This window comes from Ambystoma mexicanum, chromosome 1q (genome assembly GCF_040938575.1).
Source record: "Ambystoma mexicanum isolate Mex_15411 chromosome 1q, UKY_AmexF1_1, whole genome shotgun sequence".
Taxonomy (NCBI): Eukaryota; Metazoa; Chordata; class Amphibia; order Caudata; family Ambystomatidae; genus Ambystoma; species Ambystoma mexicanum.
This window is the reverse complement of record NC_090922.1, coordinates 1,525,479,203-1,525,491,435: the sequence shown is the minus strand read 5'-3', so window position 1 is coordinate 1,525,491,435 and position 12,233 is coordinate 1,525,479,203. Positions and strand designations below refer to the sequence as shown.

The window sequence follows — 12,233 nt, the reverse complement described above, 5'->3', positions numbered from 1 at the left end:
CCTTTTGCACCTCGACGGAGAAGCTCCGGAGCGAACTGCTCGGCTTGGGTTAGTGGGACCAACTAATCCAGAGACTTCTCCACTGGACCACCATCCCTTACTTGCTGTGCCTCTGTTGCTTCGGAAGCCCAATGCCGGGGGTCGAGTGTCCGTAGTAGTGTCATCTGAACGAATCTGGCTAGAAGCTCCAGGAGACTCCTAAGAACCATCCAGAAGCAGGACTGCCAAAGTGCAGGACTGAGGGAGCAAAGAGTCAAACCATTGTTGTGTAGGCTCAGTGTGACCATCAATTCTTACCTAACATCGGTTAAATGGAACCTTCTGGCGCAAAGTATTTTACTTTAGCTATACATTAATACTTAAACTTTACGTTAGATAATGGGGCTAGGATAATTGGGCGGTTAGCCCCATAACCTGCTGTTCCCTCTATTCAACTTGTAAATAAAAGGCAACTTTCTTTTTCCGTTTAACTTGGATGGCATCCAGATGATGCAATCCTATTGTATTGCACACTGGTGGCTCTATCCAAGAGATTAAAGGGTATCGGGTAATATTTTCGGCAGCAAAAATATTGCCGTACATATGGTCGTCGGTAACGGCCATAGGCGATATTTTTGGTGGAGAAAATATTAGGAGTGGGGGGGTCCCCCGCACATAAAAATAAATGATGCAGGGGTGTCCCCCGCAGGGTCCATGTGTTCGCCGCAAAAATATGGTGATATTTTTGCATCGCAATATTTTTGCGGCAAAAATATCACATGGAACCGATTAAAGGCAGTTACTTATCCTCAACTGAACCATCTAAAGGCATTGTTTTGGGATCTGGTGCCTAAAACAATAACATGGCGGAAATGGGAGTATCACCAGGGTGTAAAAAAATATATTAACTTGCTATCAATTCTATACATACAGCACACCATTTCTTACTCGCCAATGGCTTGTACAAATTGTGCACTCTCGTATCATACCCATTTGGAGCTACATTTATGCATGAAAATTATAGCACATGGCGAGATACTAACAAATGGCTCCATCAATGACCTCAATGTTAAACAAAGCAGGTTACAATTCTCGTGGTTATAGTCTATACTTATAAGCAAAGTGTAGCACCCGCCATATTATATGGTTTGCAGGCAAATTTTGGTGGTCATATAAATGACTGTACATCATTGAAGGGGAGAATCTGGTGAGCTGCACTCACTTCTTGGTCTGTCTCCAATTAGGACTGTCTTATTTGAATACTTGCCTGGCCATTAGAAGGGTACTGTTGTATGTAAAGGCATGTACAACGGGTTGCCCACTGCTTACTACGTTTGGCAAGCTTAAAGAGATGTCCAATTCTTTGCGATGATTACTTGGAGGATTATATGGAATTCGGACTAGCTTTCTTTCTTGTCTTTAAAAGATAACGGTGATATTGGCATTGTAACAGTCAACCTATATCATAAAGTTCAAATGCTGTCAGTTTGATTCACTGTTTAGTGCTTAACACTGTATGCTTATATTGAGCGGTTTAAATTTGGTACTGACCTAAACATGGCATGTTTCTTAGTTTGATTTTGCAGTGTGAAAAATGTATTCGTAGATACGTCCACCATTTACTTAACCTGTGAAAGGATGTCAATTCTTGGAAATATTTTTAGTGGTTATGGTTATTCTGGCATCCATGCTTAAGCAAACTGTCATGGACCTTGGCACTAAATATAGGGAGTAATCTACTTTTAATGTATATTAATGTTCGGATTTTGTGTATTTATTGGTAGTGTTAAGATGTAACCTGGTTTTAATACTAATTTTCCCTCACTTTTAGCTCTGGGATGTGCAACAACAGAAGCGCCTTCGAAACATGAGCAGCCATTCTGCACGAGTGGCAGCGCTCAGCTGGAACAACCACATCTTATCCAGGTGAGTTCTCTTGCCGCTTGGGTGGGAGGATAGCTCAGGGGAAACCCGCTCACTTTGAAAGCAAGACTATGTGGAGCAATGCAAGTTCGATGTTCCGGTCTGTGCTTAAAAACCTCTGGATATTAAGCACCTTATATACCCAATTACAAGGTGCTGGTCATGCTGGACCAGTCTGCTGGGATGGGCTGCATAGTCTTATGGCTGCCTGTTCAAAGCTCAATGGTTTATAGATGGGTGCTACCATAGAACCAAATTGTTGCTTCAGTCTTAGTTACACAAGTGCATCGGTGTAGGCCCTGATGTATGTGTCTTTTGGGCAGATGGGCTGGCGTTGCAGCAGACTGCAGAGCCCTATAAAGGGAATGTCCAACACAAGTATTCGTCTTGTTTGGTGCTGCAACATTTGCTCGCCTAATGAGTTTACTTGCTGATAGTAAATGGATGGTCTCTCGGTTCTCTTCAGTGGCTCCAGAACAGGACATATACACCACCATGATGTACGGATTCCTCAACACCATGTGGCCACCCTTGCCGGCCACACACAGGAGGTGTGTGGCCTGAAGTGGTCCCCTGATGGCCGCTACCTAGCAAGTGGAGCAAATGACAATGTGGTCAACGTTTGGCCTTGTGTCCAGGGGGACGGAGGCGACTTTGCTCCAGTGCACACATTTACGCATCACCAAGGAGCCGTGAAGGTGAGTGCATGTGCTTTTGTCCTATCCCTTTCAGTTTTAATCTTTCTTCCCAAAAACCCCCAAGAACCCCCCCCCCCCCCAACAGTTACTGCCACCGTTGTTGAAGTTGACTGTTAATGTAAAACTGCTCATTATAAAAGATATTTACCATAAGGTCACGTGGCCTTTTAACTGATCTTGATGTAACTGCCTTTCTGTTGGTTTTAAGGTTTCAGGTTAGTCATACCCCTGTATGGTGTTTGGTTTTCCAGAACCAATGCTGTCCTTGGGCTGTGGGAGGGGCCTGCTTAAGGGTTTACACAACAAAGGTCCATGCAGTAACGCCCTGGCAATAACGATGCAGTGCTGCTTGGCTGAGTCTTAAGAGAACAGGGGGGTTGCTATGAGGTACAATGACATCTAGAATTAAAATGTCTACCATTGTTTCACATGCATGAAGGTTGTGTCTAAGCAAATGGTTTAAACCCTAAACTGTGGCAACACACTGTCCGAAAGTGGAGTCATCGGATATTGGCTGCAGCAACTTCAGTGGATTGTTATGCAGTTCCCTGTACAGTGGAGTCATAAGTGACGGCAGCTTTTATTTAATATATGCACAGCTGATCGGCTTTGTCTATACATTAGATGTCTTACATAAGAAAACACAACGGTAACATGCACTTCCTTAAATATCCACCTTATATCCAAATAGTAATTCATCAAACTCCAAGCGGGTGTTTATTAAGCAAATAAAACTTGAAGCTAGTCTAGAAGTCCATATGACAGTTTATCTAAATATATCTACACTACAGATACAATGTTAACGTAAAAAATATAAAATGTATCATCACCTCATATACATTTTGACCAGATAAGACTTATCTACCCAAGCAATTGTTACGTGAGTTGACATTGATTTCTAATTAGATTTAAAGTCTTACAATCCACTCTGTTCTAATGTTTTCAACACATTTTCACCAGAGGCGGCACACCTGATCAGTTTTAACTAGACCTACATTTGGACCTCTGATTTCTAGAGTTTCATATAGTGAATGTTAATAGTAGATATTGTCTAATGAAACTACTATTGGGATAGGCCGAGAAGTAATTGGGCTTGCCTTCACACGCTGTTCGGTATTGGATTAAAGGTCCGCTATTTGGGTTGGTGGATAGATGTACATAGTTGTTCTCGTAGCTATAGACATTAGATTTCTGCCTTAACCATCGTTTAGATGCACTAGCTTGAATATTGTCTGCGCTACACTCCAGCGTCAAACCGTTTAGTGTGCAGTATCAGAATTTTGCCTATAGTGCCCATGCGCTTACATCTGTGAAGGCTCACAAAAGCCTTTAGGTAACCTACCATTAAAGTTTCTTAGCACGTGCTATTCAGCTCAAATGCCAACCGTAGAAATTCCACAGATAACATTTTTGGCATTCTAAACAATTTGCATAATATATTTGCCTCATTTCTCTAATTCACAATTACATTATGTCCCCAGACCTCTGTACCGTACATCAACACTGGCAGAACTTTAGATGTGTATAGCAACAAAATCTGAACACCTTCCCTTTTTCCCAATAGTGCTGACAGTATGAACTATTTTCACTCCTTTGTTTGGTTTCATTCCATTGTGTTCCATTTCAGATTCTCATCTACATTGACCCCCTAAGTATTTGTAGCGCTTTACACGGAACACCATTAAGCTTCCATATAATTCCATGACTAGGCTTAGTTTTGCCCATAAATGTCATGACCTTAATCTTGCTGATATTTACTCTTCGCCTGTAATTTTCGTACTCGCCCAGGGCATTGATCATAGTTTTCAGCACTGGGGGGAGGGTGGAATAAATGTATGGTCTAACATAATTAGATGGGTATATCCCAGCCAGCTCATTTTGTTTACCCACTCTGACTGTGTATTCAAACCTACCTCTTTCAGGTCAGCAAGATGGAGATTAAAGAGGGTTGCTGCAACTATGCAGCCTTGTCACACCTTGTTGTACTCATAGGTTCAGATAACTTTCTTGACCATCTTGGTGGTCCCTAATACTAGTATGTGTGCAACATCATAATCCTTTTTAACGGGCCAGGCGGATATTCCATGCAACTAATTTTTCCACAATTTGTGTGCACACGAAGGATATGGCCCTCAGTCCAGGTAGCAGGAAGATGACTACTTCTCCTGCATGGGGTCTGGTACGAATTCACATGCTCATGAATATTCCCCGTCAGGCAGGGAATAAGTTTCATGTCTGAACTTTCTCCTAGCAACCAATAACTGAGCTCTGAGTCATACTGCCCCAGCCAATGACTGCTACCTAAGCCCCTCATCTGACAGCCATCTATAGATTTTTTACCACACGTTCAAGTGTTAGGAGTCCTCGGGTTTACCGCTCTAGCTTTTATTGCAGATTTCCCTTTTTTCGAGTTTACTCTGTTTATTGGTCAATTGAACATGTGTGCTCATCGATCATTCTTCCGATTAACGGAGACCCGTTTGCCGCTCAAGGGCTGATTTTGTCAGGATTTCTTCATGGAGGCAACTCTCAGGTTCCACAGATCCTGGGCTTATTTCTGCGTTATGGGTGGTGAAGTCAAGTACAATACTTCCTTGACTTCAGGTTAGACAGCTGATGATCTCCCAATCCATGGTGAACTTCCTGATCAGAAGTGATTGGCTACAGACTATTGTGATGCAGTTTGGAGCCTCTGCACTGCGTGGTTCCCAGGAGCTTGCCTCTCCCAGTTACAGGAAAGCTGAGCGAGCTTTTAAGTCATTTGAGGGTGCCCCTCCTGTGTGGGTAAAAAAAAGGCCAAGCACTGCAGGTCTGACAGTCTGCACTGCTGCGGGCTCCTCAACAGGCAGGGCACCTTTTGACATCTCACTTAATGGTCTGGATCTTCATCCAAGAAGTCTGATCACCCAGGCAAGCTGAAGGTGGCTCCAGAGAAGGACAAACAAGGTACGGCATCTGGCCTACCCGCAGCAGAGGCCAAAGGGACCGAGGTTCCGACCCTACCCCTAAGGAGAAGCCCAGGCAGGACAAGGGGCCTGACCATGAAGGCCCAGGTGCACCAGACTAGTTGGCGCCTTCCATCGACGTGGTGGTAGTGTCCCTTTCGAAGACCGCAGGGGTGGATCCAAAGGCAGCCCCTCCGACAGCGAGGGTGTCCCTGGCTCCCAGAAGGGGATGTTTAAACCCACTGAAAAGACCCTCGGAGTATGCTTATCTCCTGGAGACAGTCTCCTCTGGATGCGCAGAGGGTGTCCAGGGCACGGATATTGTCTCAGCCCAGGGTGATGAGCTAGTTTACCTCCAAACCATGCAGGTGGGTGATGGCACCGACTAGGATATAGTCTAGGAAGGAGACGGAGGGCCTCAGGACAACAAGGGCCTTGGACCTACGCCCCATCTGCCATCAATATGCCCAGCCTCCAACTAGAGATCTTTGTATGGATATTACCTTCATACGTTGGTATCCGAGATCCAGAAGAGGATACTAGTGACACTGCCACCCACACCAACCTGCAGTGCCGTTAATGGCCGACCCGCCGGCCAAGTAGAGGCACCCACTGCCTTCTTGCCACCCTTCACCCCGCGCAGGTGAGACCAACACGGCAATGGGCACGGAGGTGGTTGGTGGGATGGGGGACCTCCCATCGCCTCTGCCCAGATCTTCCCCGCCAGACGTGATGGGATCGTTCCATGCGATCTCCGGCGCATCTGAGCTTTTCCAGCTCACGCTGGAGGGATTCTTACACCAGCGTTGAGATGCGAAGAGGAAGACGTCCTGTCCTGCTCCTGGATGACATTTGGGATGAAGGACTGGTGCTCATGAAGAACCCTTCAGCCCCAGCGAAGGGACCAAGTACATGGTTCATGACTCTGCCCCTAGTGTTTTGGGCCCAGCCGTCGCCGGACTCTGTTTCTGCTGCGGCCAGGAAGAAAAAGGCGCGTAGACATCTTCTGCAGTGTCCACCCCACCGGACAATGAGGGGGAAGAAGTTGGGTGCGATGGGTAGGAGTGATCTACTCTGCAGCGACCAAGGCCATTAACTCCCTCGCTATTGTGGTGCAATACGACCAGGAGTTGTGGTTTAAGCTTACCCCTGTGCTGGACTTTCTTCCTGATAAGAGGGCAGAGGCGTTGGGGATTCTAGTGGCGTGCAACCATGACATCACTGTGGCCATGGGCTTCCACAAGATGGGCAAAGGCGTTTGCCTTCACCGACGTGGCTGACGCAAGGCCACAATCTTTAGTCTTGTCCAAACCAGGGTTTAGACAATGCCCTTATACAGGGACAATCTTTTCGGGAAAACGGTGAATGAGTCCCTACAGGCCAAGGCGGAGACGGCACATGCCCTGGGTACGCTTCAGCAACGACGGCCGTCATTTCGATCCTCGGGAGGCAAGTCTACCTGACCTTCGAGGCCAGAAGAGGGGTTTAGGCAGAGGGCAGTCATTGGCTTGGGGCAATATGACCCAGAGCTCAATGATTGCTTAATTTCTGAACTGTCTTTCTCCTAATAACCAAACTGGTCTTTTAACCAAGGATTCCCAGCCTGATGGAGAATAGTCATGAGCATGTGAATCCATGCCAGACCCATGCCGGAGAACAGTTGCAGGTAGTAACTTCTCCAATGTGGACAAGAGATGTAATGCATGTGCCCACATCCCTGGTGACAATTTAAGAAGACTATCATGTTCCGGTGGAGCCTGCTGCTCACATCGAAGTCTGTTCTATGATTATTTTTGGCTATTTTGATGTGGTCATTGATTTCAATGGCACAATACCAACCTAATCTAGGGTAAAGGTCATCTGTAATTTTAGCACCATTGTTTTTTGCCACTACAATCCTGGGGTCATAACTGGATCCCATTTTTCTCCAGCATGGGGTCTGGCATGGATTCACATGTTCATGAATATTCCCCGTCAGGCTGGGAATCCTCGGTAAAGAAGTATCAGTTTCGTTTCTGATCTGTCTTTCGTAGTAGTAACAATCGCTGATCTCTGCGTCATACTGACCACAGCCAATGACTGCCATCTCCCTAAGCCCCGCCTCTGGCAGCCATCTTCAGATTTTTACCGCACGTTCAAGTGTTAGGATCCTCGTCTTATTGCTCTCGAGCTTTAGTGCGTTTTCGCACTTTTTCATAGGAAAATTCTTTTTTTTCGGTCAAGAGCCTCCAGCTCCACCGTTCTTTATCCGATCAACGGGGACCCGTGTCGGATTCTTCTACGCCCCTCAAGGGTGAAGATTTTGTCGAGCCGCGCTTTTGGAGGACTCCAGAAGTTTCTCAGGCCCATCTCGGACATGGCCCAGGAGAAGGGAAGCTCGACGCCCGGAAAGCTGTTCAGGGTCTGCCCTGGATGCCAGCTTCAGAATGTCTTTAAGGAGGACGAACACTCACTTTGCCTCTACAGCCTGCATGAGGACAAGACGCACGTGGAGAAGGACACTGCGTTTTGTGGCAATATGTCGGAGCGGACCATGAAGGACCGCCATCTGCGTCTCCAACTGGCTGGAAGGGAAGAGCCCGCCGGGCGAGAAAAAGTAGTCTGAGCGGTCTTCTAAGACCTTTGAGGGCGCACGAGCAACGGGGGCCCAACAGAAGGCCAAGCACCGCAAGTCCGCTGGCACCAGGAGCGCCGAACGGTCGGGCTCTACGGTTGCCAGGCAGGGCACATCCTCCCCGGCGCCATCAACCACGAGCCAATGCTCTGGATCGGGTAAGAGGAAGGCCGAGCACCCGGCGAAGCTCCTGGAGAGACCCCGGTCGAGCTCGAAGGCCCCATCGGAGGGGGAGCGAGGCGGTGACCCCCCCCAAGGAGAAGGCTATGAGCGCACCTAAGGTGGTGAAAGCCTTGATCCACCCTGCCAAGGCCTCTATCGAGACAGTCGTGGCGGCCCTGGCTCAGCCTGTGGAGGCTACACCAGTGGAGGCGACCTCGAGGGCCCACAGTCTCCCTGCCACCGCGGAGGGAGTCCCCTTTCAAGCCCATCGACAGAACCCCCGTGAAGCCTCCGGAGAAGAAAAAGGGGGGGGGGCAGGAGGTCGTCGTGGATTCGGCCTCAACCTCTGAAGAGGAGCTGATCGAAGTCTTAAGCCACGGCATTAAGAAGACCAGCCTGTCGGGAGGGACCCCGACGTAGGAGACGATGAGAACGTCTAGGGTGCTGAGGCTCCTGACCGCCTGTCGGAATCCCCCTCAACCAGTGCCGCAAGATAACTCGGCGGCCATTTTATTGGCTACACGGTCCTTATGCTCGGAGATGAGGACGAGATTGCCGTTACCACCAACGGAGGAACCGCTCCCGATGGGGGACCCGGAGCCAGGCCCTTCTGGGAGCCCTCCTCCTAAGAGGGATTCATCCTCCTTTTCAACCATCGCGCCCTGCTCAGCCCTCCTCCCCGTATCATCCCCATCATCGTGGATGGACACGGCCGCGACGGGTACAGACGACGAGGTTTACGACGAGGATCTTCCGTCACCACCTCCTCGGGCTTCCCCGCCAGACGAGATTGGATCGTTTCATGCCATGATCGCCAGGGCATCCGAGCTTTTCCAGCTCTGCCCGGAAGAGAAGGAAGGTTTCCTTTATAAACGGCGCGAGACCAAGAGGAAGACGGTCCTCGCTGTACCTCTACTCGATGATATCTGGGATGAGAGTCTCGCCCTCCTCGAACCCATCCACAACGCCTGCGAGAAGGGATCGGTACGAGAAGAAGTACCGGGTCCCGAACGCGGCCCCCTTGGGCCTCCGGGCACAGCCGGCCCCGGACTCGGTCGTCTCCGCGGCGGCCAGGAAGAAAGCGTGTGGGGGCTTTGGCCTCTACGTCAACCTCCCACCTCTCCCCCTGGACGGCAAGGGAAAGCTATGGGACGCAGAGTCATCTCATCGGCAGCGACGACTATTAAGGTTGCCAACGCCTTGGCTATCGTAGCCCGCTACGACGCAGTTGTGGTACAAGATCGCCCCCCTGTTGGACTTCCGGACGACAAGTGGGCAGAGGCCCTAGAGATCTTGCAGGAAGAATGGCGTCGGACCACGCCATTACGATAGCGACGGACATCGCTGACACTGGATTTCGCCAGTTGGGCAACGGCATGTGCCTTAGACGGTGTGGATGGCTCAAGGCAACAGACTTCCGGCAGGACGTGCAGATCGGACACGGAGACGGCCCGGGCTCTTGGTGTTCTCGCATCGACGGCCACCCTTTCGGAGCACCGGAGGCAAGCAGGGTGCCTCCAAAGGTTCCAACGGCGGATATTCCACCTACCGTCAAGCGGCCCGTTCGTCACAGGAAGCCTACAGGGGACGAGGCAAGTCGGGCGGACCCCGCCGTCGTTGCCAGGGAGGACAAGGTGGCAAAGCCTTGTCGAAGCAGGGGCCGGCCGTGGGGTCGGGCCCCCACCGAAGCATCCCGGTGGCAGGCCTGCTGGCGAACTTCGTCAGTGTGTGGGAGTCCATCTCCACTGACCGTTGGGTGCTGGACGCCCTGGCCCCGGGGCACGCACTTGAGTTTCTAAAGTGCCCGCGCGTCCCGTCCCCCCCCCCCCCCCCCCCGTGGCCAGGAAGGAACATCACATCCCTCAACTTCTCTTGGAGGTAAAGGCGATGCTCAAGAAAGGCGCCATCGAGCTCGTCCCAAAGAGGCTTCGGGGCTCCGGAGTTTACTCAAGATACTTCCTCGTGAAGAAGACAGGAGGATGGCATCCCATCCTGGACCTACGACTGAACAAATTCATCAAGGCACAGAAGTTCCAGATGGTCACCCTCCAGCACGTCCTGGGTCAGCTGGAGGAGGGCGATTTCCTGTCGTCGTTGGATTTGGAGGATGCTTGCTTCCATATCCCCATCCTAAAGGGACACCGAAAGTTTCTCAGATTCGTGGTCCAAGGGCGTCACTACCAGTTCAGAGCCCTTCCCTTCGGATTGAGGTCGGCACCCAGGGTGTTCACCAAGTGCCTCGCACCGGTGGCGGCGCGGTTGCGCCTGGAGGGATCCAAGTCTACCCCTACCTGGACGACTGGCTCATCTGAGCAAAGACAAGGGAGGTTGCCGCGGAGGACACGGCGAGGACCGTCCAACTACTCACGGACCTGGGATTCTCCATAAACTACGCCAAGTCCCACCTGGTGCCCGCGCAAGACGCACTGTTTCTGGGAGCGAAACTCGACACAGTGGCGCTTCTGGCCTCTCTGCCGGAGGAAAGGACGAGGGCCATCTTGGGCAAGGCGCAGCGGATGCTGGTTGCGGACGCGGCCATGGTGAGGTCCATCAAATCCCTCCTCGGAATGATGTCTGCTTGCATTTCTCATCCGCCTGTGCAGGCTTCGGATGCGCCCGTTACAGGAGTTTCTGGACGCTCGCTGGATCCAGACGGGCAGCTTCGAGGACAGGATCACACTCGACGAGAGCTTCCGACGAGCGATGGGCCACCAGAAGACATGACCACGGATGCCTCCCTGGAAGGGTGGGAGCGCACACCGAAAATCTGCACGCATGAGGCCTTTGGCTTCCGACGGAGAAATCCCTCCATATCAACGTCCTGGAGCTCTGTGCAGTGTTTTGGGTCCTCTGGTCCTTTCTTCCGTCCCTCAAGGGCAAGGTGGTGAGGATCTTCACAGACAACACCACCATGTTCTACATCAGGAAGCAGGGCGGTACCAGATCCCCAGCCCTATCCAAGGAGGCGCAGGATCTGTGGCATTGGGCCGTCGCCCAAGGGATGTTTCTGGTGCCGTTTCATCTGGCAGGAATAAAAACCATTGCTGACGCTCTCAGCAGAAAGCTGCGCTCGTGCCACGAGTGGGAACTACGACAGGATCTAGTGGACCGCCTCTTCCGATGGTGGGGCATACCCCAGATCGATCTGTTCGCGACGGCGACCAACTCCAGTGCCGGAGGTTCGCCAGAGGTTTCCCCAGCCGAGGAGCATGGGCGATGCTTTCTCTTTCCCCTGGGAGGGCCTGTTTCTATACGCGTTCCCTCCATTGCCGTTGCTAATCCGGCTCATCAACCAGCTCAAGAGGTCATGGTGCAGGATGATCCTCGTTGCACCTGCGTGGCCCAGGCAGATATGGTTCCTGGACCTTCTGGACTTGTCAGCGTCCCCGTCAATCAAGCTGCCAGTGGACGCGGATCTTCTCTCCAGGAAAAGAGGCGCCATCCTCCATCACGACCCGAAGTCGCTGAACTTGCAGGCCTGGCTCCTGCAGTGTTAGTTTGGAGGTTACGACATACCGGCCAACTGCAGAGAGGTTCTTGCAAAGGCCAGGGCGTCCTGAACTCTTAAATGCTACGGACACAAATGGAAGAGGTTCTGTCTGGTGCCACGCACAGAAGATTAACCCTCTACGGATTACGGCTCCTCGTACTGCCGTACCTACTGACGCTGGCCAAGGCTGGACTGGCGCACGCTTCCATCAAGATTCATCTTGCTGCGATCTCCCGATACACCAGAACCACGGGACGGATGTCTTTGTGGTCTCATCGTCTGGTGAAAGAATTCATGAAGGGACTGTTCAGATTGTTCCCGCCGGTGAAGTCTCCGGCCCCGGCGTGGGAGCTCAACGTGGTGCTGACCAAGCTCATGGGAACTCCGTTCGAGCCTCTGCACTCAGCTCCGTTGAAGTTCTT

At 50.9% G+C, this 12,233-nt stretch overlaps 1 protein-coding gene across 3 annotated transcripts in view; it reads left to right on the top strand.

The window, feature by feature from the left end:
* CDC20 (cell division cycle 20) overlaps nt 1-12,233 on the top strand; it is a 200,844-nt gene that overhangs the window by 97,735 nt on the left and 90,876 nt on the right. For all 3 annotated transcript variants that reach the window (XM_069642439.1, XM_069642441.1, XM_069642440.1), the window contains exons 7-8: nt 1,811-1,905; nt 2,369-2,600. In XM_069642439.1, coding sequence (XP_069498540.1) covers nt 1,811-1,905; nt 2,369-2,600 — 327 coding nt within the window. The remainder of the gene's footprint in view (nt 1-1,810; nt 1,906-2,368; nt 2,601-12,233) is intronic.